We start from the raw sequence: 27824 nt of genomic DNA, 5'->3' as shown, positions 1-27824 counted from the left end.
TTTTGACTGGAGCAGATCTTTAATATCTCTCTGTACCATTTGCCCAATGCATTTATATATTTAATGCTTTACATATTGTATGTTTTTACATTTTTTAACATATTGGCGGTTCAGCTAAGGTCCTCTGGTTTTAACCTGTCAGTGCAGTCAGACTCCAGCCAAAAAAACATTCCCCCACAAAAAACAAACACAAAAACAGAAAAAAAAAAAAAGAAAAAAAAAACACACACGCACAAACAAAAAAAAAACACCCCACACAAAAACACTCAAAATAAAAATGCAATCAAAGACAAAAATAACAAAACCAGCTTTTGCTGCATGATTCAGCGTCAGTCTCAATATTTCCCTGCAGTACTCTTTTCTGCAGCTAGACGTCCTCAGTCTGATGACCAGCATCATTCAACCCATTTCCTCTGAACCCAGGTCCTCCTGGACTGTGTAGCTACATCGGGGCCTTCTGGGATTTAGGGGTCCATTTGCACGAGATGGTGTGTCAGAAAGGTGCTAGGACTCCCTCCAATAAAGGGGGGAGGGGTGAGAAGTAGGAATGTTTCATGACACCCCACACTGTTCTCCCAGGCTACTGAGACCAGCAGAAGGCTTCTCCACTTGGTCACTTGGGAAGAAAGGAATAGAATGGTGACTGTTTAAAACTGGGATATCCTGAAGGCTTATATTGATCTACTTTTAACTAAATACATTGAATAGGCAGTAAAGGAATGTGAGAAGGGGGAGGGAGGCAAAATTATGCCCTCATGGGGTCTTCTGCTGACTAGGTCCACCATTGACCAACCTAATGATTTTTTTTGCAATTTTAAGTCCCTAGTCCTCTTAAGCCTGCTAGAAAATTAAAGCTTGCTTCTAATTCACAACATAGTGTTTGCTGACCACATGCCTCTCCTCTATTACAACTGATCTCAGGTAAGGGCTCAGGTTTTACACAGCCATCTGCTATTCTGTAGTAGTCAATAAGCTGTAGGGTGTATATTTTTGACCGGACTACATTTTTGCTTTATAAGGATTAGGGTATTGTTAGAGCCATTTGTCTCTTCTGAAATATGAAAAACTATAGGATGTCCATTCAGATCACCTACTAGTGATTGATAAGTATAGATGGTGTGGGGTCATCAGCATCAGTCATTACTAGATGGAAGACAGGACTTGAATTGGAATCACTTCTGTAATCCATAAACAGGGCTTCCATATTGGCTCATTTATCCTCGTGGTACAAAATAAGGTCAAAAGGCTTGATCGTTCTTTTCTTGTTATAACATTGGCGGTCTGGGCAAACCATCTGGATTCTGGTACCAAGAATTGAAATTGTTCAAGTAATCAGAGGACATGGGGGCAGTTCTTCCAGCAGTAGGAAAGTCCCACATTGGAGGACCATTAGGGGAGCATGGAGAAACCGAGGATGAATTCTGAGACTGCTCTCCGTCTTGGGTACTAGGACCTTGCTTGATTATTTTTTTGTACTTGGATCTCTTGTTCTGAAACCATATCTTCACCTATTAGGGAACAAAGAATATGTTTGGTTTTTTTTACATTGAATAATATGTTGAGTAATATACAAAGCACAACATTAATTACAAATCAAGACCCATTTTAGGACTCCCATCATGGTCTAGCAAGAAGAATCCAGAGTTTGAGGTCTTACATTGGCAGTTTGAGGCTTTCAAAAATAGAAAAAGCCACCATAATGTGTGTAGACGTCCAAATCTAAAGCATAATTATTTTTTTCCCTTCCAACCAATCCCTAAAGCCAAACTGCGGGCACAAGGAAACAAAATTACTCTTGCAGCTCCCCTACTGCAAGGGTTAAATGTTCCTCAAGTTTAGGTGTGGAGTAATAAAAAGGTAATAAAGGTGCAATACCTTGGCTCTCGCCACCTGTGTGACCAGTTTCCCTGAGGCCTCCTCCTCAGGGACATACCTCCTTTTATACAACATAGTATCAAGAGCCCTGTGTTGTACATATTGACACTGCAAAGTTTTTTTGTTCCTTGCACTTTAAATAGCATCTAAACTCAAACACATTTTTGTTTTGGATGGAGCGGTGAAGAATTACAACATATGTAAGTTTTTTATTGCAGTCCCCACAGGGAAGATTCAGCCTAATTGGAATGCCTTGGCTAAAGTGGATTGGCCCTGTACTGACAGCTTCCTTTCGAGTTTGGCCGAACACTAGTTTGGACTGGAACCAAGCTCATCCCTTGTCCCAACGATCATTGTCACCAAGAGGGGACATCTTCAGTTGGGGACCCATGTTCCTACAATTTCCCTCACTTCTTGTGTCTACAGGACGGGATGTAGAGGGAAGCCTACCCAATGGGATACAGATGGCAAAAAAAAAACAAACTGTTAGAGCACCCCTTGCTCCTTCCAAAATAGGAAACAAAAACAAACAAGTAACCCCCCCCCCTAAAAAAAAAACCCTTAAGTCCAAGTTTGTTTTTGGAATTTTTGGAAGTTAGCTTTGACAAGAAAAGGGAGGGGACAACTAGGGAAACCTTCCCTCGCCAATTGTCTCAATAACACTCCTGTGAGATAAGAACAAGGTAACCAATATAGGAAGTCACACAAATTATTAAAATGCTGACCAAGTGGGGAAAAGTTTTTGCCTATCCCCCCTCCATTTATAAACATGTTTTTGATGCCAGATTGGAGTTCTTCCATCATTTCCGGTCTTTTTTTCTCCTTCTGACTGGGAAAGGAAGTCAAAAAGGAAACCTTCCAAATGGTGACAGCAATAAAAACCCAACTGAGGTTCTAACTGCTCTCCTACACAACTAAACAAAAGCCAAAATCAAATGTTGAGTTGAGCTCTGGGATAAGCAGGAGCCATGTGTATTCAAAGTGTATTTACATATATCCTTGTAGGGCTAATTAATATTTAATTTTTTGTTCCTGAGGTTCAGCTTTGGAACAATGCTTTGATTTCTGGACAAAAGGTGCAAAACCTTTGTGTCCTGTTCCCTCCTTGGTGATTAGCAGGGATTGCCTTCTTGTAAGCTCCACCAACCAGATTTTTTCACAGCACTGCCTAGCTATAGTTTCTAGTACAAGCCCGGCTTCCTATTCAGTCATCTTGCAGAAGAAAAAACAAAAAACAAAAACTACCAACTAGCCCTGTACTGCCTCGGATTGCCTAAGATAACTGCTAACACTGAGCAATAGGCTGAATAGAAAGTTACAGCTATATTCTGATAATTTAGAATATTAATGAAATAAATATAAAATAGGTTAACATTAAGAATATTAACAATAATATAAGTTATCAATATTAACTTTTACATAATGTATACAATATCACCTTCATTTAGGATATAGCACACTCTTAAAGTGTTACTAAACCCCGGACCCTGCATTCACTATATTTGGTCTCCCCAGACCCTGCATTCACTATATCTGGTCTCCCCAGACCCTACATTCACTATATCTGGTCTCACTGGACCCTGCATTCACTATATCTGGTCTCGCTGGACCCTGAATTCACTATATCTGGTCTCCCCGGACCCTGCATTCACTATATCTGGTCTCCCCAGACCCTGCATTCACTATATCTGGTCTCCCTAGACCCTGCATTCACTATATCCGGTCTCCCCTGACCCTGCATTCACTATATCCGGTCTCCCCAGACCCTACATTCACTATATCTGGTCTCCCCGGACCCTACATTCACTATATCTGGTCTTCCCGGACCCTGCATTCACTATATCTGGTCTCCCCGGACCCTGCATTCACTATTTTTGGTCTCCCCGGACCCTGCATTCACTATATCTGGTCTTTCCGGACCCTGCATTCACTATATCCGGTCTCCCCGGACCCTGCACTCACTATATTTGGTCTCTCCGGACCCTGCATTCACTATATCCGGTCTCCCCGGACCCTGCATTCACTATATCCGGTCTCCCCAGACCCTGCATTCACTATATCTGGTCTCCCCAGACCCTGCATTCATTATATCTGGTCTCCCCGGACCCTGCATTCACTATATCCGGTCTCCCCGGACCCTGCACTCACTATATTTGGTCTCTCCGGACCCTGCATTCACTATATCCGGTCTCCCCGGACCCTGCATTCACTATATCCGGTCTCCCCAGACCCTGCATTCACTATATCTGGTCTCCCCAGACCCTGCATTCATTATATCTGGTCTCCCCGGACCCTGCATTCACTATATCTGGTCTCCCCGGACCCTGCATTCACTATATCTGGTCTCCCCATACCCTGCATTCACTAAATCCGGTCTCCCCGGACCCTGCATTCTCTATATCTGGTCTCCCCGGACCCTGCATTCACTATATCTGATCTCCCACAGTACACACATGAAATGCAATTATTTTAGTAAATCAGCAGTTAGAGCAGTCTTGTGACTTCTACCAGTGTCCAGCAGAGCACTAGTTAAAGCTTGTAGGAGTTCTTCTTTTCCTCCTCCGTTTTATGAGGTTGCAGGACCCCCAACTGTCTGAAGAAAAAAAAACAACACCACACAAAAACAAAAAAACAAAAACAAAAAAACAAAACAAACCTCCTATAGACACCAAACAGAGCATGTACAGCTTGCCCACAAGGCTCTTATATCAGCAGAAGGATTGGGGACAGTAAAAGAGGGGGGAGAAGACAGGATCAAAACATCCTTTTTACAAAATGAGGAGGAAACAGGACATCTACCCCCTAGCCCACAGGTGTCAAACTGGTGACCCTCCAGCTGTTGCCAAACTACAAGTCCCATGAGGCATAGCAAGACTAGTAGTTACAAGCATGACTCCCAAAGGCAGAGGAATGATGGGACTTGTAATTTTACAACAGCTGGAGGGCCTCCAGTTTGACACCCCTGCCCTAGCCCCTTGGTTCTCACCTGGGTCTGAATCAGGCCAAGTTGTGCGGCAAGCTCTGCTCTTTACAGAAGGGCCAAATACTGCATTTGCTGGAACCTCTGGTTGAGGGCCTGTAGCCCTTTAGGATCCACACTTTAGTAACACTTTAAATTGGCTTGTGCTAGTTTCAAAAGATTTATCATCTTCTTTTAAAAACAGTTAAAAAAAAAGAAAAACTCCTCATTTATTTAGGTTAACTAGGTGTGGTTATAAAATCTCCCAGATATATTAAGCGAGCTTGGCCTATAACAGCCATTATTATCGCAAAAGACTTTGCAGCTTGCTGGAAGATCTTCTGGAGATCAGACCAAATTTTGGTGGGTCCTGGTGCTCAGCACACCAACTCATGGACAAGCACACACACATCTCTCTATGGATCCTGTGGTCTGCCCTTAGGTGGAATCAGTTCCTCAAGCTTGGCAAAAGAGGTTGCCCTTAAACCGAGATCCTTCAACATGAAACAGGACATCCACCCCCTAGCCCCTTGGTTCTCACCTGGGTCTGAGTCAGGCCAAGTTGTGCGGCAAGCTCTGCTCTTTCCGGAAGGGCTAAATACTGTGTTTGCTGGAACCTCTGGTTGAGGGCCTGTAGCTGTAAACTGGAGTAGATTGTTCGAGGTTTCCTGACTTTCTTTCCTTTTCCATTAATTCGGATTTCGCCATTTTCTATCACCGTGGATTTCTCTAGCTCTGGAAAATAATGGTAAGGACGCTGAATTACGACAAAAGGAATGAGAAAATGATAAGCTATTCCTATTTTTTTTAAAGAATTGTGGATTTGTTGATGCAAACATGGTGTCATCACAGGATGAAAAAAAGGGACTCTAGCAAGATGGTACAATGTTCCCTGCCCTTTTAGGTGACCAGATTGTTCGGTTTTAAATACCATTCTATGCAATCACAGTCCTCAAACTCACCCTGTATGGACAGTATGATCACTTGCTGACTTTGCAGAATCCAAAAGAGCAGCTTAACTCTTCCCTAAGACATATAAATTGAACCCAACAAAAAATTGACTTCAGAGAAGTTCAGTACACAAGGTTTTTTTCAGTCTTTTACAGTGTAAACCCAGTCTTTGCAATGAAGCTTTAAAATTAACTGGAGGGACATGGGAAACATAGGGAGGGCTTAGCTAGGGCTAAAGTAACTAGCATTAGAACAGACAGCATGGATTCATGTAAGATGGAAGTTGTCAAACAAATCTGATTTATTTTTATGAGGAGGGGAGCATAACCTTGGACATGGGTGGCTATGGACATGATATACTTGGACAGAGGGGTAGCAGTGGTCTATGTGGTATTCTTGGACACAGGGCTGGCGGTGGATGTGGTCTACATGGACAGAGGGTTGGCGGCGGACGTGGTCTACATGGACAGAGGGGTGGCGGTGGACATGGTCTACATGGACAGAGGGCTGGCGGCGGGTGTGGTCTACATGGGCAGAGGGCTGTCGGCGGGTGTGGTCTACATGGACAGGAGGCTGGCGGTGGACGTGGTCTACATGGACAGAGGGCTGGCAGTGGACGTGGTCTACATGGACAGAGGGCTGGCGGCGGACATGGTCTACATGGACAGAGGGCTGGCGGCGGACGTGGTCTACATGGACAGAGGGCTGGCGGCGGACGTGGTCTACATGGACAGAGGGCTGGCGGCGGATGTGGTCTACTTGGATTTTGCAAAAGCATTTGACACAGTACTCCACATATGGCTAATGTGTAAGGTAGAGTCTACAGGCTTGGAAAAATCTGTATATAAATGAATAGAAAACTGGCTAAAAGATCGTATTCAGAGAGTAGTGATTAATGATTCATACTCTGAATGGTCTAGGGGTGTCAGTGGTGTACCCCAAGGTTCAGTGTTGGGACCCTTACTTTTTAATATATTTATAAACAATATAGGGTCTGGGATTATAAATTCCATTTCAGTCTTTGCAGATGACACCAAACTGTGCCGTGGAATAACGTCCTTACAGGATGTCTCCAACTTACAAGCCGACCTCAATGCTCTGTGTAATTGGGGAACTATGTAGCAAATGAGGTTTAATATTGATAAATGTAAGGTTCTGCACTTGGGGGCTAAGAATATGCATGCATCATACATACTAGGGGGGGTACAACTGGGGGAATCAATGGTGGAGAAGGATCTGGGGGTTCTGGTAGATCACAAGCTTAATAATAGCATGCAATGCCAAGCTGCGGGTTCTAAAGCGAGCAAAATCCTCTCTTGTATTAAAAGAGGTATAGACTCCAGAGAGAGAGAGATATCATTCCCCCCCCCCCCCCCCCCCGGTACAAATCTTTAGTAAGACCTCATCTGGAATATGCAGTTCAGTTTTGGGCACCAATTCACAAAAAGAACATTGGGGAACTGGAGAAAGTACAGAGAAGGGCAACCAAACTGATAAGAGGCATGGAGGAGTTCAGCTATGAGGAAAGATTAGAGGAACTGAATGTATTCTCTCTGGAGATGAAGATTAAGGGGGGATATGATCTCCATGTATAATACATAAGGGGGGATATGATCTCCATGTATAATACATAAGGGGGGATATGATCTCCATGTATAATACATAAGGGGGGATATGATCTCCATGTATAATACATAAGGGGGGATATGATCACCATGTATAAATACATAAGGGGGGATATGATCTCCATATATAATACATAAGGGGGGATATGATCTCCATGTATAATACATAAGGGGGGGATATGATCACCATGTATAATACATAAGGGGGATATGATCTCAATGTATAATACATAAGGGGGGATATGATCTCCATGTATAATACATAAGGGGGGATATGATCTCCATGTATAATACATAAGGGGGGATATGATCTCCATGTATAATACATAAGGGGGGATATGATCTCCATGTATAATACATAAGGGGGGATATGATCTCCATGTATAATACATAAGGGGGGATATGATCTTCATGTATAATACAAAAGGGGGGATATGATCTCCATGTATAATACATAAGGGGGGATATGATCTCCATGTATAATACAAAAGGGGGGATATGATCTCCATGTATAATACAAAAGGGGGGATATGATCTCCATGTATAATACATAAGGGGGGGATATGATCTCCATGTATAATACATAAGGGGGGATATGATCTCCATGTATAATACATAAGGGGGGATATGATCTCCATGTATAATACATAAGGGGGGATATGATCTCCATGTAAAATACATAAGGGGGGATATGATCACCATGTATAATACATAAGGGGGGATATGATCTCCATGTATAAATACATCAGTGGTTCATATAGTGAACTCGGTGTAGAGTTATTCACCCTGAGGTCATCACAGAGGACAAGGGGGCACTCTTTACGTCTGGAGGAAAAGAAATTTAATCTCCAAACACGGAAAGGTTTCTTCACAGTGAGAGCTGTGAAAATGTGGAATAGACTCCCTCAAGAGTTGGTTCTGGCCAGCTCAGTGGATTGCTTCATAAAAGTCCTGGATTCTTTCTTAGATACACAGAATATAACTGGATACTAACATTTACAGGTAAAGTTGATCCAGGGAATATCCGATTGCCTCTCGGGGGATCAGGAAGGAATTTTTTTCCCCAGCAGGAGCAAATTGGGTCATGCTTTGGTGGTTTTTTTTGCCTTCCTCTGGATCAACTGTGGGTGTAGGATTATAACTTTTTTTTTTTTTTAATGGTTGAGCTGGATGGACTTTTGTCTTTTTTCAGCCAGACTAACTATGTAAATAGGGGGGGGGGAGGAAACAGACAGACACAGTATGAAATGCACAAGAGCTGTTGTAAGCATCCCTGAACATCAATACAATAAAATACAACAATGGCATGAACACACAAAAATTCAAACAAATATTTCATATTAATTTTTTTTTTCCAGCCAGCAGATGGAGCCTTAAGCTATTTTCAGGTTTCCGGCTAATATCAAGAAGGACACGTCTCCTTTTGAGGTAAGGGGAGGGGGGGGGGGAGAAACCCAACCAAAAAAAAAAAAACACAACAAACACACACAATTCTAAGCCTGAGAACTGAGCGATTGGGTGATCGCTGCTCACTCAGAGCTGAGAACGATAGCCATGCCAGTTGCCTATTGGGCATCTGGGTGGATCCTGACAATATAGCAAGGATCCTTCCAGAGCCAGGAATGGCTCTGACATCAGCCAATAGCGAGCTTTTGTCGGCTGATTCTGGGTCACAGGAAAGCAAAGGTAAGTGCATTCCCGTGCCCCAGAAATATTTATTTTATTACTACTTATTTCAGGTACTTCTATAGCGCTGTCAATTTACATAGCGCTTTACATATATATATATTGTACATTCACATCAGTCCCTAACCCTCAAGGGGCGTACAATCTAAGGTCCTTAACTTACATTCATACATACACATACTAGGGACAATTTAGACAGGAGCCAATTAACCTACCAGCATGTCTTTGGTGTGGGAGGAAACCCACGCAGGCACAGGGAGAACATGCAAACTCCAGGCAGGAGGTGCCATAGTTGGGATTTGAACCAACGACCCTAGTACTGCCAGGTGGAAGTACTAACCGTTTAGCCACTGTGCTGCCCCCATACTTTCTACAGCTTAGATTGCAATAAGTTAGTTGAATATTTCATCCACACTTACTCCCTCTCTGTACTTTTCCGTATGGCTTTCTACAAGCTGTTAATGAAAGACAGTCTGAATGTAAAACAGCTTCAGCAAACCCATAATGTTCTGCAAAATCTGTGTGCATCTTTAAAATGCTTAGGAGGTAAAAAACAAAAACCCCCCAAACAAACAAAAACAAAGAAAAAAGGTACAAAAAACGATATAAAACACATCAATTTAATCCACAAAAACACCCAAAGCCATTATGGTTTCCTTGAACTGTAATCCTAAGGAATAAACACATACAGCTTGTGCAACTGGTTGACACAATATAAAAGAAAAAAAAAATCTGGTCAGGATACATAATAAAAATACTTTAGTTAATGCAGCTCCTTTTTTTCTCCCTTCTTTTTATTTTTCCAAGCAGTGCAAGTACCTGAATTTGACCAGATATCAGCCTTTTGCAACCCCAGTACAAAGAAGCTCAGAGTGAGGGATGGAGATGAGGCACAAGGAACTAATCTGTTCATGTGCTGACAGGAGGACGCATGCTGATAGAAGGAGAAAACAGAGTGACTGAATCCAGTCACAAGCTGAGGTTGTGTACAAGACCAGCTTGGGCTCAGAAAAAGTGGGTTGAATATACCGCCCATTCAACACAGAAGATGGACATCTTGTGGCTGCAAAAAAAAAAGTACTGGGGGTGGACAGCTCCGGATTGGAGGTTAGCATTGCAGTAAAGGCTTTTTTATAGACAAAAGTCTTTAGTTTCGATACATTTTCCAAACACTCCAACCTTTTGGTGAAGTTTTGGGCTGCAAAACCTTAAAGGATTTAAGGGGGAAAAAAAAACAAAAAAAAAAAACAAAAGTCACCCGACAGCCTAAAATCCATTGTGAATACACTTAAAATAAAAAAAAAAAACAAAAACACTGCAAGAAATTACTATTTGAAATCTATGGAATTTCCAGTTCCGTCACTATAGAATTCCTTCATTTGATTGCTGATGGGGTAAATAAGGTATACAAATCCTGAAAAGAGTTAAAATAGATATGGGGGGGGGGGGGATGGATTTGGATGCAAAGGCAGTTGACAAGGTCAGTGTGAGATACCAGGAATGTGGAAAAACTGCATAGCACAGAGAAGGTTGGAGTGACAGTTAGGGACCCACCATGACCTGAACTGACTCAAGGGTGCAAGTGAGGGACAGGCAAGACATAGGTCACTTATGTGCGAAAAACAATAGTGTGAGCGCCTAAAAACTCCAGCCAAAAAGTACTATAGAAAGCACGCTGACAATAATACGGTGTTCTGAAATTCGGTCCCATGTTCACAAAAAGGTGCTTGGAAAAAAAAAAACACACACACACAAAAAACATCAAATAAAGAAAAAAATAATAAATAAACCTCCACAAAATCCAAAATCCATCCAATGAGAGACATGCTCTGTTAACTGGATACCTAAAGTGTCCAACTTCTTTAGCAACCCAGTCGCTTCTTCGAGTGTGAATCCTGGCAGATGTGTCACACAATGCTGAACCTGAGTTCTGAGGAAGACCGTTCACCCTTGAAACGCGTAATCAAGCGAGCACGTGTGAGGAAGTCATCGTCAGGGGGTTCAATAAAGCATTAGTACCATTTTTATGGTGGTATGGACCTTTAACCCTATTACTGCCACAGTTGCAGATTCAGCGTTGTTGGAAGCAGGGGGTTTTATGCACGCTCCCTGGAAGATGTGCGAGTCAACAAGCGGCCAGATGGAAGTGATACAACAACTGTGCAGCTGCTGGATCTTTTCCACGCACCCCAACAACTGCCACCCCACAAGTGTGCATAAAACCCCCTAGCGTTAAAGGTCCATACCACCATAAAAATGGTACTAATGCTTTATTGAACCCCCTGATGATGACCTCCTCACACGTGCTCACTTGTTTACGCGTTTCAAGGGTGAACAGTCTTCCTCAGAACTCAGGTTCAGCATTGTGTGACACATCTGCCAGGATTCACACTAGAAGAAGCGACTGGGTTGCTAAAGGAGTTGGACACTTTAGGTATCCAGTTAACAGAGCATGTCTCTCATTGGATGGATTTTGGATTTTGTGGAGGTTTATTTATTTTTTTTTTTTTTTATTTGATGTTTTTTGTGTGTGTGTGTTTTTTTTTTTCCAAGCACCTTTTTGTGAACATGGGACCGAATTTCAGAAGACCGTATTATTGTCAGCGTGCTTTCTATAGTACTTTTTGGCTGGAGGTTTTCAGCATTGTGTGACACATAAGTCAGGATTCACACTTGAAGAAGAGACTGGGTTGCTAAAGGAGTTGGACACTTTAGGTATCCAGTTAACACAGCATGTGTACACACACAACCAGAGGCGGACTGACCATTTGGAAACTCGGGCACTGCCCGAGGGCCCGGGGTCAGTAGGGGGCCCCATGAGATGCCCCTGGTACCTTTTTCATAGGCTTTTTTGAATTTGGGCAAGGTCACAGAGGCCCCATGATCCCCTATTGCCCGGGGGCCTCATGAGTTATCAGTCCGCCCCTGCACACACCCCTTTACCAAGTTTCCCTGCTCTGTGGACACAGTACCAGTATGGAGAGTCCAACTGGGTAGAGGGAAGGAAGATCCGACAACATCTACCCGATTCCCCCTTCCAGTTAATGACCTAGTGACATATACATCACTTCCAGGTCCTGATTTCTTTCCCCAGCTGGGGAAGAAACCAATAGAATGTGATCTGCACTGCGTTAGTTTATTGGGAGACGGACGGGAAAAAATTTAAATATTGAGCTCCCCCTCCATCTTACCTCCTTACAAAATGTAAATGCACGTGTTGGGGGGCGTCTACAGCTGGAAAATGTCATACAGTGAGTAGATTTTAGACCCATTATTCAAGGTAAACTTTAAACGGATGGCCTCTTTAAAGATAACAATGATTTTGTTATCTTTAAAAATATCTAACATACCTCTATATAAATTTAAAAAAAATTATAATAAATATATATTTAAATATATTAAAAAAAAAATAAAAAAAAAAAAAATAAATATATATATATATATATATATATATATATATATTTATTTATTTATTTTTTCTTCACATACATACCTCCTATATAAAAAAAAACAAATAAAAAAACAACAAAGCCCCCCCAAAAAAGTACAGTGTGTATGTAGACATTTGTGTTTAAATTAACCAAAAAAACAAACACACACCTTTGTTTTTTTAAATAAAAACCCCAATATCTACACACTGTACATATACACACACACACACATATATATATATATATATATATATATATATATATATATATTCGTACACTGTGTAGATATTGGGGTTTATTATTAAAAAAAGAAACTCTGTACTTTTTTTGGGCCTTCGCTGTGTTTTTTTTTTATATATAGGAGGTATGTATGTGAATACACACACAAAAAAAAAAAAAGTACAGTGTGTGTAGATAGATGTTTGTGGTTTAATTTAAACACAAACAACTTTTTTTTTATTTTTATATAGGTATGCAAAATTAAAAATAAATAAATAAATAAATAAATAAATATATATATATCATACCTCTATAAATAAAAGAAAAAGTACAGTGTGTGTAGATAGATATTGTTTGTGTTTAAATTAAACCACAAACATCTATCTACACACATTGTACAATATCTATCTAGCTATCTATCTATCATACATACCTCTATATAAAAAAAAAAAAAAAGTACAATGTGTGTAGATGGATGTTTGTGGTTTAATTTAAACACAAACAATATCTATCTACACACACTGTACTTTTTCTTTTATTTATAGAGGTATGATATATATATATATATATATATATATATATATATATGTTTTTTTTATTATTTTGCATACCTATATAAAAATAAAAAAAAGTTGTTTGTGTTTAAATTAAACCACAAACATCTATCTACACACACTGTACTTTATTTATATATAGATATACAATATTATATATATATATATATATATATATATATATATATATATATCATACTTCTATATAAATTTAAAAAAAAGTACAATGTGTTGTTTAGATAGATATGGTTTGTGTTTAAATTAAACCACAAACATCCATCTACACACATTGTACGATATCTATCTAGCTATTATTATTATTATACAGGATTTATATAGCACTTTACAGTTTGCTCAGCGCTTTACAATATAACGGGAGACAATACAGCAACAATACATTTCAGTACAAGTGGGATAGGAGGGCCCTGATCCTTGGATCTATCATACATACCTCTATATAAAAAAAAACACACACCACTTTTTTTTTAATGCCACTTTAGCTATTAAAAGGAAAGTTGTAAACGCATAGGTAAAACAAACAACCCTTCCTAGGAAGACTTCTCTCCAGGAGAATGCACAGTTTCACTTGAATTGTCCCAATTGTTATAAGTAGAACAGGTAGAGGACTGTCATTAGACAAGGCTGGTGACACATCCAGAACCATGTCTGCTAGTGATGCAGAAAAGCAGTCAGACTCCATTTACTTCCCACTTCTGTTGTTATAACTGGGGAGCATTACAGGACAAGGATGAATGGTGGGTGGCTTGCTGATCTGTATCACATGATGCTGGAGGTCCTGGATCAGGGTCGGACTGACCATTTGGGAACTCGGGCACTGCCCGAGGGCCCGGGGTCAGTAGGGGGCCCCATGAGATGCCCCTGGTACCTTTTCATAGGCTTTTATTTTAGAGTGGGCAAGGACACAGGGGCCCCATGATCCCCTATTGCCCAGGGGCCCCATGAGTTGTCAGTCCGCCCCTGTCCTGGACCATGCAACCACACGGTGATATGGCTCCGTCACCCGACTCATTTCTGTTTCTTTGGATTTGGGAATAGGTTTTCCTTTATGTGCATGTACTGCCCCTTTAAATATTTTGACACCCCCCCACACACAAAACAACGAAGTTTTGCAATATATACTTTTATACTTTTTTTGCTGCCGTATATGACCACAACGTATATGCATTGCTCATTCCGATAAAAACAGAAGGGAGGGGAAAGAGGAGAGGCTCGGGAGCTCAACAATCAGGCTGAAAAATACAGTAAAGGCATAGCTACACTTGTGTTGGCCCTCTGAAGAGCAATCCATGGTTGATCACATTTCAGAGGACAGACAGCCAATGAGGAAATGTTATGTTGCCTACTTGCCCGTTTTTACCTCTCACTACCAAAGCAGCAACAATGTGCAGTTGCACTATGGCCCCATTCCCTTACAGTGGCTGGGGAATGTGCTCACTCCGTATGGCGGCTTTGGGGCTTTGCTGTAAAAAAAAAAAAGGCTCAACCTTGTATTTTTACCACCCCCCCAACTGCAAGTGTAAACCAAGCCTTCTGAAACAATTTCATGAAAGCATAGATCACAGGACCATTATGTAGTGGATGTGTATGGTCCGCTATTGCAGATAAAGATGTTTAATGTCACTTTAATTTCATCCTCCCCCTTGAGGCCAATGCATTTCACCAAAATGTAGTTAAAATGGAAATTAAAAGCAAAAAAAAGGTAAAAACAAAAATAAATAAATATCAGATTTCATTTCATTGGTATGAGAACAATGAAAGAAGTCAGCTAATTGGTTGTACTGGTAGTTTGCACTCTTCAGATTGTTCTTTTGCCATGAAAAGAGAATATCTGTTGTCGTCTGTTGTATTGCAGCTGCACAGACTTTGATTGGTGTGAGTGATCCCATTGAGGAGAATTCCATCACTTCCTGTCCTGGTGACACGTGGACAAGAAATGAGAACAGGTGTTCCAGATAATGGAAGATGGAGACAAAAAACTGACAGAGGTTCTAACACCCATGCTGGGTTTTAATTAATCATACATAGATTAAAAGTGTTACTAAACCCACAACAGTAAAATCAGTCTGTAGATGCAGTGAAGTGTGCTTGTTATACTCACTGTAGAACCTAAGTGGTTAATCGTCTGCATTGTGAAAAATGGCTGTTTGATCCTGTCTTCTCTGATCCTCCCCTTCTCCCCTCCTGGTTCTGCTTACCCTGGCACTGTAAGTGTTAAATGCTCCTGTAGTCCAGGGGTGCAGGAGTAAGGTGTATTACTTTCCTGGTTCTGCCCACCCTTGCAATGTAAGGGTTAAATGCTCGTTTAGTCCAGGGGTGCAGGGGTAAGGTGCATTACTTTCCCCGATTCCTGGCTCTGCCCACCCTTGCAATGTAAGGGTTAAATGCTCGTTTAGCCCAGGGGTGCAGGGGTAAGGTGCATTACTTTCCCCGATTCCTGGCTCTGCCCACCCTTGCAATGTAAGGGTTAAATGCTCGTTTAGCCCAGGGGTGCAGGGGTAAGGTGCATTACTTTCCCCAATTCCTGGTTCTGCTTACCCTTGCACTGGAAGGATTACATGCTGATGTAGCCCATGGGTGCAAGGGTAAGGTGCATTACTTTACTTATTCCGGGCTCTGACAGACCCCTCTTCATCCATGCTGCCGCTGCTCACCCCTCCACGATTCAGGGCCAATAGCCAGCGATGCGGAGGGACTGCCCATAGCCCCAGGCAGAACAGTGCAGGGGACTGGAGGAACCCGTAGACTATACAAGCATTTAACCCTTACATGGTGGAAGGAATCCCACTCCAAGGGGAGATTTTGTGTCTAGCCGCAGCAAAATGCGCTATGCTAAATTGCTTACTTTAGACTCCGTTCACATCTAGCGATATGGAATCGCAGGCAGAATATGCGCAATTCTGCCCGCAATTCCAAACTGTGCTACCATCTTGGAAAAACACGTGAGGCACAATTGAGTGCCATTACTTTTTAATGACACCCCAAAATGTAGTAAAAACACAAAAAAACAAAAAGCAAACAAAAAAGAAAAAACACAGACAAACCACAAAAAAACAAAATAAAAAAAATAACCCCACCACGAAAACATGCGTTCCTGCCACATGAAATGTGAATGGGGCCTCACAGTTATGCCAACGCATTTGATAGGATGGATCAGGGGTGGACTGACCATTTGGAAACTCGGGCACTGCCCGAGGGCCCGGGGTCAGTAGGGGGCCCCATGAGATGCCCCTGGTACCTTTTTCATAGGCTTTTTTTAAGTTTGGGGAAGAACACAGGGGCCCCATGATCCCCTATTGCCCGGGGGCCCCATGAGTTGTCAGTTTGCCCCTGGGATGGATGAATAAAGACCAACAGTGAGGCTAGGATACTTACCTTTCCCAGAGAAAATATTTTACTTACCTTTCCCAGAGAAAATATTTTCCTAGGCATGTGCTCAATGATCTCCACTGAAGGAGATGAGCCAATCAGAACTTTTATTTTCATTCCAACAGGGATCACATGGCCAATTACCTTGGCTATTGGTCACATGCCCTGCGCTAGCGGGATGCATGAAACCGTGCGATTTCTAGGAACGCAGTTCCTCCCTGCCAATGCTGGCCATATGCCATAGGTTGATTTTCAACCTGTCAGCGGAGTCATACTGATGGTCGATTTTTCAAAAAATGACGAAGGATCAGGACAGAATTTTTTTTTTGTTTCAACAAAATTCTATGAAAAGGGATTTTCAACAAAAAGAAAAAATGGTCCAGGTAATGTGCATGCTAGATATTTCATCCGGAAAAATTCAAGGCATTGGTATTTCTTGACGAATGAATGGATCTTTCGTGGATCATGATGCTCGATTGTTAAAAAAAATGTTTGCAAGAAAATTAAACAAAAAAAAACTAAATCTAATTGTGTGCAGCCAGCCTAAGTTTACACTTTCCTTCCCTCTGAAAAGCGATATGCAGTGGATCCCTTTTCAGGGGCATTTGACAGCGATAGGTCGCCTCCTCCTCATAGCCTGTTTTAACCCTGTAAAGCCCAAAACGCTACAACCGTAGCTGCTCCAGTCACCTAAATGGGTCAGTTTTGGATGGCAGTACTGATGCAACAGGTCTTTTGGCTGCTGTACTGCCCAGGGGCGGACTGACCATTTGGAAAGTTGGGCGCTGCCCGAGGGCCCGGGGTCAGTAGGGGGCCCCATGAGATGCCCCTGGTACCTTTTTCATAGACTTTTTTGAGTTTGGGCAAGGACACAGGGGCCCCATGATCCCCTATTGCCCGGGGGCCCCATGAGTTGTCAGTCCGTCCCTGGTACTGCCACAGCATGCGTACAACTCAATACAGTTCTCCAGTGTTAGAATCCCTGTTGTGTTTTTATTGCTTTCTGGAGAGATTCACTCTCTCCATTTTTCCTATCGTCCGTGATCGAAAAAGGGAAGAAAGAAAAATCCCAATTTTTTTTAACTTTATTTTTACAGCCTTTGTCGGAACAAAAAAAAAAAACCAAAAACACACCCACAACACAAGTGAGAAACAGAAAAAAACTAACAAAAACAAACCCATGAAAATAAACCCCCAAAAACCAGGAGAAAAAACAAACAAACAAAAACAAACAATAACCAAAACAAACAAAGAAAGAAACAAAAACATCAAAAACCACGAGAAAAAAAAAAAAGAAAATAACCCCCACAAAACACAACAAAAATAATTCTAACAAACAAAAAAAACAACCCCCCCCAAAAAAAAACCCCCCACAAAGAAATAACAAAAAAAAACCCCACAAAACAAAACAAAAATAATTCTAACAAAAAAAAAAAAAAACAACCCCCCCCTAAAAAAACCCACAAAGAAAGAACAAAAAAAAAAAAAAAAGGGTCCATCCACTGCTTGATAATACAGCGTCTGGCGTGCAGTGCGGCGGCAATCACTGCTCTGTACCGCATCATTCCCCCCCTTTTTTCAACAATCTTTATTGAAGTATCACACGTCACCAAGTTCAAATGGCCGCCATGCCACTGAAAGAAGTAGTGTATGCTCTTTCAGCGCACCATTGCAATGCAGTGATGTGAATCGGGCACAGGGGCGGACTGACCATTTGGAAACTCGGGCAATGCCCGAGGGCCCGGGGTCAGTAGGGGGCCACATGAGATGCCCCTGGTACCTTTTTCATAGGCTTTTTTGAGTTTGGGCAAGGACACAGGGGCCTCATGATCCCCTATTGCCCGGGGCCCTATGAGTTGTCAGTCCGCCCCTGATCGGGTACACAGGCATTTTGCCTTGTCATGCGGTGGGACCGCGCTGGAATAACCGCTCAGCGCAGTCCTACCACATCTGGTGTGAATGGACCCTAAGGAGGCATCAGACACCACATCCCTCTGTAAGCACTCACTGGACATAGCCATCCCATACCAGCCTATTTCTGCAGCAGATACAACCAAGTATCTGATCAGCTATGGCCGATGGACCTGTACAAGTTAATGACAGGCTGACCCCCTTTGTGGCTGTCACATGTAGTTGCATCTGCATAGTGTTCAGCCCCAGACCTACCATGCAGATTTCTGCTAAGGCATCAGTCATAAAAAAAAAAAAAGTCAGACTGGAGGAATGTCCACTGCTACCTACTCAGCAACGAAAGCGTGAATGAAAAAGTAAAAAAATGAAGTGATGATGAAGGAAGCTGCAGAACACAACTATTCCAGTTACAGTATTTAAGAATGATAAATATCCTGAACAAAGCAGTAATAAGCAGAGGACTATGTCCAAAATGAAGAAATGAAATAGATCATAAAAACTGAGATGTTATACGTGGCACAGGAAACAGGACAAACCACCAGGACACTAGAAGTACAACTACATAGATAAAAGGGGACAGAAAAACAACAACAACAACAAAAAAACAACAAAAAACACAACAAAAACAAAAAGTTGAAAAAAACAAACAAAAAAAAAAACACACTTTACCCAATGAATGATAAAAATCTATAGATGATGAATATCCAACATACATAGAAGTAGAGCAGTCAGAGGATATCAACCCTTTATAGACTTTATAATGAAATGGAAGAAACGTTAGCAACCAAACTGAACTGTTAAAACGGATTTCACTGCTGGACACTGACATCTAACTGGATGGACAGTCACAGTTTAAATGACCTTACCAGATGCACAGCCAGCCAATCCGTCTATCTGAACAGATCAATATAGAAACAGACTTCATTTTTAATTTTGTGTCACCAAAAATGAATTGGAATCTTTTTTTTATTCATCTATAGCTATCCATCTATACAGATCTCAAAACATGGATATTGTAATACATCCATTTATCTCTCCATCTATTGAGATCTGTTTGGATGGATGGATACAAATAAGTCATTTTAGGATTGATAGATACATCAACATCACAACAGATATTGTAATAGAATGATAGATTGAGATATAGAGTGATAGATAGAGAGATCACCGAGATATTGTGATAGAATGATAGATGGAGATATAGAACGATAGAATGATAGACGGAGCTATAGAATGATCGATCCATAGAGATCATCGAGATAATGTGATAGATAGAGATATAGAGCATTAGATACATAGTGATCACTGAGATATTGTGATAGATTGAGATATAGAGCAATAGATACATAGTGATTACCGAGATATTGTGATAGATTGAGATATAGAGTGATAGATAGAGAGATCACCAAGGTATTGTGATAGATTGAGATATAGAGCAATAGATAGAGAGATCACCAAGGTATTGTGATAGATTGAGATATAGAGCAATAGATAGAGAGATCACTGAGATATTGTGATAGATAGAGATATAGAGCGATCGATCCACAGAGATCACCGAGATATTGTGATAGAATCATAGATAGAGATATAGAGCATTGGATACATAGTGATCACCAAGATATTGTGATAGAATGATAGAGATATAGAGCGATAGAGAGATCACAGAGATATTGTGATAGATAGAGATATAGAGCATTACATACATAGATTCACCAAGATATTGTGATAGATAGAGAAATAGAGCATTAGATACATAGTGATCACCGAGATATTGTGATAGATAGAGAGATCACCGAGATATTGTGATAGATAGAGATATAGAGCATTACATACATAGATTCACCAAGATATTGTGATAGATAGAGAAATAGAGCATTAGATACATAGTGATCACGGAGATATTGTGATAGATAGAGAGATCACCGAGATATTGTGATGGATAGAGAGATCACCGAGATATTGTGATAGATAGAGAGATCACCGAGATATTGTGATAGATAGAGATATAGAGCATTAGATACATAGTGATTACCAAGATATTGTGATAGATAGACATATAGAGCATTAGATACATAGTGATCACAGAGATATTGTGATAGATAGAGAGATCACAGAGATATTGTGATAGATAGAGAGATCACCGAGATATTGTGATAGAGATATAGAGCATTAGATACATAGTGATCACCAAGATATTTTGATATATAGACATATAGAGCATTAGATACATAGTAATCACAGAGATATTGTGATAGACAAAGATATAGAGCATTACATACATAGTGATCACCGAGATATTGTGATAGAATGATAGAGATATAGAACAATAGAATGATAGATGGAGCTATAGAGCGATCGATCCATAGAGATCACCGAGATATTGTGATAGAATGATAGATGGAGATATAGAGCAATCAGTCCATAGAGATCACCATGATATTGTGATAGGACGATAGATACAAATAATGCATTAGGTTTTATCACAATATCTGCCCATCATTCTATAGGTCTATCACAATATCTATGTATCCATCCATCTACCAGCATTATCCTATCTGTGGCAAAATGAATTTGCATCTGTCTACCTACCTATCTATCCGGATCTCAAAACAGGGATAGATAAATACATCCATTTGATCGATGGAAACAGAGCGATAGATCCAAAGAGATCACCAAGATATTGTGATAGAACGATAGATACAAATAATGCATTAGGTTTTCTATCCAGATCTCAAAACATGGATAGATAAATACATCCATTTGATCTATGGAAACAGAGCAATAGATCCAAAGAGATCACCATTATTGTGATAGAGCGATAGATACAAATAATGCATTAGGTTTTCTATCCAGATCTCAAAAACATGGATAGATAAATATAGATACATACATCCACTTATCCATCGAGATAATGATCGATAAAAATTAATCATTTGAATGTATCGATCGATCTATAAATATAGATACATACATACATCTATCCATGTTTTGAGATCTGTATAGATAGATGCATATAATTTTCATCTATCCATCCAAAAACAGATCAATAGATGGATAGAAAAAGAAAAAAAAAAACGAGAGATCTTATTGGATGCAATATTTTTTTTTTTTAATCACATGAATGATCCATAGAAATAATTAATTTTCATTTATCTCAAAGTGCTGACAAAATAAATGATTTGAAGGTATATCTTTACTATACAACTGATGTAGAATAGAACACAAATGAATTATTATGTATTGTGTAGACATGCATTGTAGATGCCTTTTTGACTGATCCAAGGGTCAAAAATGCACACACAGCACCCCCAGTGTAAGTTAACACATTGTACAGACGCACAGCTTCTACATACCACAACATTTGGGGTTTCTAAATGCACTGGCTAGACAGGAAAAAAAAAAAAAAGGCCAGGTAAGGGTACCTTTGAACTGACCACCGTACAGACTAACTAAACATCACAAGTCTAGTGGTCGTTTAGAATAAATCAGTTACTTACTAATAACAACTTTAGCAAGCCTTATAGCTATGGAAACATTTTTATGCAGTTATACTGAACATGTGTGCTATACAAATACAAAAAAATATAAAAATGTAATATAAAAATCAGCAAAAACAAAGCAGTAAAATATGCTTTGAGTAGTAAATAGAATTAAAAAAAGAAAAATGAAAAATTAGAGCATCTATCAGCATATAACAAAAATATAGATATTATGCAGGATTTATATAGTGCTAACAGTTTGCTCAGCATGTTACAATATATAATAAATATAGATATAATATTGTGACAAATAAAATAAAATGATATAACAACTTCAGTATAAAACATTATAATAGGCATTGTTCAATTAGGAAAGTTTTGTGGATAACTTGTAATAAGTTGTAATTAGCAGTGTGTATTACAGTGCCCCATAGCATCTAACCATAAATCAATTTTCCCACCCTAGGGTGCTCAGAGTCAATGTCTTATTGGCTACTCTATGACGTTACCCTAGCAACACATTTACTGTCCCTTGTAAAGTAATAAATGCATACCACAACTCAAAGACCAATGTGCAAAGGGCAGTAAACCATAGCAACCAATCCAATTAGTCTGTAGATTATAGGACTGCCGTTAACTGAAATCTGATTGGTTACTATGGGTTACTGCATTGTTCATTGTTCTTTCCTTTATTAAATTAGATTAAAGCTTTATGAAAGTTGGAAGATGCCATTTGGCAATATGGTATAACCTACCAGGATCTTCATGTAGTCTCCCACTGTGGTTAAGTGTATTATTGTAATGCTGGTAGCTCAGGTATGGGTTCCCGTTATGATGCTGGTTGGCTGCGGAGGTAGAATAGGGGTATGGGAAGGACCGTCCTCCATAGGCCGAAGCCCCTGGAGAAAACAGGCCATCATGGCCAGCCGGGTGGAAGCCATGCAAGGAATAAGGTCCATGTGCCAAAACCGGCGAGTGTTGGCTTTGTGAAGAAGATGGTGGTCCATGGCCAAACTCAAGGAATGAAGACTTTGATGGGTCCAAAAAAGCATCAGCAATAGAGGTCATCTCAGCTTTGGAGGTCAACCTGTCCTCGAAGTCAAACCTGGTGCTGAGCCATCATCTCGCTCCATTTCATACCTTTTCCAGCCACCAGAAACTTTAGTCAAACATTACTAGTCTGTCATTTGGCAAGTGTTCCTACAAGTCAGTTCTACCGAAGTCTTGGAGCCGCCCCCCAGCCCTGTAATTGGTAAGCACCTCTCCTGATGTCACAGATTCTTCCCCAGGGAAACCCTCATTAATATAATTACTTCTTTTTTTGCAGGCAGCTGGTTGAATGAAGACTGTTCACAGACCCGAGCTGGTCTGCAGGTTACAACTTGCTTCAGCAGTCTGATCAACAAGTGAGGATGATAGGGAGGAGGGAGGGACATCATCTGCAAAACAAAAAAAACGACATACAGTATATGTTTATTGTCAAGGAGCTTGCATGAGTTTAGATACATCGAGGATGATGTGGAATCCCCTGCAAGGCATATGAACTTACAACTATATCATTTACAGAGTAGATTTCATTTTGTTTCGTGTACATATATTATAGCACACTGCATCTAAAAGGAAACAAAAGATTGTAAAATATGAAAGAGGGAAAGAGTGTTCATGATAACTGCTATAGTCTTCACAGCCATTGATCTGTTAATGAAAGACATGGTCACATTGTTACTTTTCCGTAATGGTCAATGTAAGGTCCTCTGATCTCCTGGACCACTTTATACTCACCTCCCCAAGGATTCCTCCCTAGATCCTTTCTCCGTGATCACTGTGATCCAGTGCTTCTGGGTATGGAGAAACATTGGATCGCCTGTGTGGGCCAATATCTAGCTCATGATGGATGGAGGTCCAACAATGAATATTTTGGTGGTGATTATGATTGGTAGGGAGCAATGGAGATGTAGTGGTCCAAGGTGTGTAGGTGTGTGTCCCTTTACATTGACACTATTGTATGCATGCCGTCACAGTGATTTAAGTGCCAGTATTGGGTGGCACTATGGGAGCTGGGAGGCAGTGCAGGAGGTTGAGGGGGCATGGTGGGTCACTATGGAAGTTTGGGGAACTATGGGAGCTGGGGGGCACTGTGGGACGTTGAGGTACATGGTGGGCCATTATGGGAGGTTGGGGCACTATGGGAGCTGAGGGGCACTGTGGGACGTTGAGGGGCATGGTGGGCCATTATGGGAGGTTGGGGCATTTTGGTAGCTCGGGGCACTGCGGGAGCTTAGGAGATCTGCAGCTGGCTGGAGTCTTGGGAGCTGAGAGGCTATGGCCTGACAGTAGGCCATGGCCTGACAGTAGGCCATGGCCCAGTGGTTAAGAACCACTGGTGTAAGGAATATCAAGTCAAATTCATGTACGTACACTAATTGCATTAGTTATTTAATACAAAAGGTGCTTCAATTTATACATCTGCCCCAATTCCAGCTTTGATCAGTTCAAGTGGGTTTTCCTTTTAAGTTAAAATATTTGAAAAACATCTCCATATGTTAACCCAAACAGCCATGGTCAGGCTGTCAATTTCGATCCCTGACAAAATGACATCTACAATTGGATGTGTTGCTATAAGCAACACAGACAGTTCTTTTTACAGGCACTTTCATATTCTATGCCTTGAGCCAGCGAAGCAAGCTGTGACCCCCTAAACTACCATGAGGTCACTTGGCCGTCAGGAGGGATGACCTCTGTGTCCGGTGTGGACAAACAAGGTAATAAATTGTGCCATGGTGCAGCTGTTTGCTTCGGAAAGAGAGCATGATCCACCCCAATGTCAAACACCATTCCAGTCCTCCCTCGCATGGAAAATACAGCTGATGAAACTCATTAAACGATGTTTAAAAATAGCTTAGAAAATGTCTGATGTGACTTTTTATCGCACATTATATATTTTACTGACAGCCAGCATCGGGTATAAATAGAACCTGGAATGAGCGCTGTGTACAATAGAAAAAAATAAATAAAAAAGTTAAAAGAATGGAGGCCCCGAAAACTGGAGAATCAAATATATGTAGGGTTAACGCAAGCCATTTCACACGCTAACATGTGTTGCATTAAGAGAATCCATAGTAGACCTCTTTGTAGACTACAGTTAGCTGGTTTACAGGCATACAGGAGACCATACTTTATTTTTTTTTCTATCCTAATAGGGACTTTATATTGAACTACCATGGCACAATTGCCATAGCCACATTTGGTTATGGTGTGGTCCATTGATTTCAATGGCCATGTTTGACAGGCAGTGCCACCCATTGACTCGGCATGTAAGTTGAAATTCCTGCACTGCGAAGCATGGCAGACTCAACAATGTTGACTCATCCCTCTGGTCGCCGTGTAATTTAGAAGTGGGCAGTCGAGGGGCAGTAAAAGAAAGAAAATGCAGATCAACTACTTGTTTTTACTGCCCCCGGCCATTCATATGACTTTATCCATAAGTAGCCCATTGAAGCCAATGGGCTTCCAACGCACAAAAACCTGCCAATTATTAGACCTGTTACAAAATTTTGGCCACAACACACTATAGCGTTTTGTCCATCATTGGTGTTCTGCATCAACTCACATCACATGTTGTAGTTACATACACATTAACACAAGCATTGGTACATCACTGTAAATCAGACAAAGTCCTATTATTGGCCAAGGTTAGAATATGTGTCAATACTCACCATTCCTGGAGTTGTCCTGTGTTTCCCTGGCCCTATCATACATAGTTCTTAACAGTGAATTTACTAAAAATAAGCAAACTTGCTCTGTTCAACAGCTTAAAAATTAGCACTAATGCCTTGCAGACCTAGGTACATAGATGTTCAGCCTCCACCATGCATCTACATGGAGTTTGTATCATCACTCCATGTTTTGTGGGTTTCTGCCCACAAGCCATTATTATTATACAGGATTTATATAGCGCCAACAGTTTGCTCAGCGCTTTTCAATATAACGGGAGACAATACAGCAACAATACAGTTCAATGTAAGAGGGTTAGGAGGGCCCTGCTCCTTGGAGCTTACAATCTAAGAGGGAGGGGCTAGTGATACAAAAAGGAAATAACTGTGCGGGATGGACTGGTAGAAGTAGAAGATTCCATCAATAGCTGACGGCAGGATAGGCTTCCTTGAAGAGATAGGTTTTCAGAGATCGCCTAAAAGTGAGCAGAGTAGGCGATAGTCTGATAAATTGGGGTAGAGAGTTCCAGAGGATGGAGGAAGCTCTGGAGAAGTTCTGGAGACGAGCATGGGAGGAGGAGACAAGAAAGCAGGAGGTCATGCGAGGAGCAGAGAGTACGGTTTGGGTGACATTTGGAGACAAGATTGGTGATGTAATTTGGGGCAGAGTTATAAATGGCTTTATAGGTTATTGTTTTGAATTTTATCCATTGGGCAATGGGAAGCCAGTGGAGGGATTGGCAGAGAGGGATGGAGGACACTGAGTGGAGGTCAGTGGAGGGATTGGCAGAGAGGGTTGGAGGACACTGAGTGGAGGTCAGTGGAGGTATTGGCAGAGAGGGGTGGCAGATACAGAACGGTTAGTAAGGTGGATGAGTCTGGCGGCAGCAGCATTCATGATAGACTGAAGAGGGGATAGCCTGCGATGAAGTAGGCCATAAAAATACTAGTAGGAAAAACATGTTCTAGGGAACACCAACAACCCAGGCCAACCCTAGAATGTGCTCTAGCAGGCAGCAAGGGGTCTGCTTAAGGGTTCCTGTTGATGGGCATTCTTGTCAAATTCTACCTTTCTGAAAACAGGTGGATGTTAAAGGTTCATGTTTTATTAAAAAGGTTCTATTGTTTTCAATTGAGTTCTATGGGCAGATTTACATGTTAGAATATTGAACAGTTTAGTTACATTTGCCCTGCCAAGGTGGTGCTCCATGGAAGGTAAGGGTCAACTCTGCTGGCCAGGTTATTCCAGGCTTTTTGGGGAAATACTGCCATCTGCTGGAGTAAACACATAAAAAAGGGAGGGAACCACATCTAGGGGGCACCATGGTTAGCAAGACAGCCAGAGGTACAGTTCCAGCTCTTCCGATTCAAGGGACAGAGTGCTGCCAAGGATGTGAACCGCCACTTAAGGACCCTCTATGGGAGCCCAGGTGGGGTTCCAGGGATATGGACTAATGTCACTGCTTAATGGACTCACTTATTGAAAGGTATGACTTCCTCGGGGGGCATTCACAGGCACCGGTGGACTAAGGGGCACTTAGAAGAATATGTACTGAAGATATATCTTTGTTGAACAGCTCATTTATCGCTCCTAACAGTCGGACAATAATAAAGAAGGTATATTGTAATTTAACTTCACCATTTCTGAAGTTACTGTGGAGGACAATCTTCAAGGCAGTGCATTCATGTATGGCATATCACAAAAACAGGTCTTAAGTGGAAAAGACAAGTTATGGAAAATGCAGCACCAATGTCACATGCGGTTAATCTATCTGGAAGAGTCTATATTGCGGTTGTCAAGGACTAGAGTACTAGTGTCAAGTGCATAAGCAGCCAGCCAGTCAGGAAGTGGTGTGCTTGAGCTCCTTTTCTAGCAATGGGAACCACACTAATGGGTCTGACATCACAGCATAGGGCCCCAGTCTGGAATTCACGGAAGATGGAGTGAGGCCTTGGGAGAAGAATAAGCATGGGTTAGGTACTGGATCACAGCTTCCTAGTATTTAAGTGAAACATATGAGCCGATGTTGCTGA

The 27824-nt window shown here is 41.1% G+C and overlaps 1 protein-coding gene and 1 long non-coding RNA gene across 2 annotated transcripts; one reads left to right on the top strand and one right to left on the bottom strand.

Moving 5' to 3' along the window:
- DLX4 (distal-less homeobox 4) lies at positions 1-23456 on the bottom strand. Its single transcript, XM_089674505.1, has 3 exons — positions 22833-23456; positions 5376-5569; positions 1-1508 (listed from the first exon to the last, which is right to left on the bottom strand). The coding sequence occupies exons 1-3, from the start codon at positions 23143-23145 to the stop codon at positions 1266-1268; spliced, it is 750 nt and encodes a 249-aa protein (XP_089530631.1). The 5' UTR covers positions 23146-23456; the 3' UTR covers positions 1-1265.
- Positions 8941-10239, top strand: LOC149464526 (uncharacterized). Its single transcript, XR_016312380.1, has 2 exons — positions 8941-9096; positions 9907-10239. It is a non-coding gene; the product is annotated as an uncharacterized LOC149464526 (long non-coding RNA).
- Positions 23457-27824: the final 4368 nt, after the last annotated feature.

This window comes from Staurois parvus, unplaced genomic scaffold (assembly GCF_062004578.1).
Source record: "Staurois parvus isolate SC_StPar_1 unplaced genomic scaffold, SC_StPar_1.0 ptg000151l, whole genome shotgun sequence".
Classification (NCBI taxonomy): Eukaryota; Metazoa; Chordata; class Amphibia; order Anura; family Ranidae; genus Staurois; species Staurois parvus.
The sequence above is the reverse complement of the archived record's forward strand: the minus strand, read 5'-3'. Positions and strand labels throughout refer to the sequence as shown.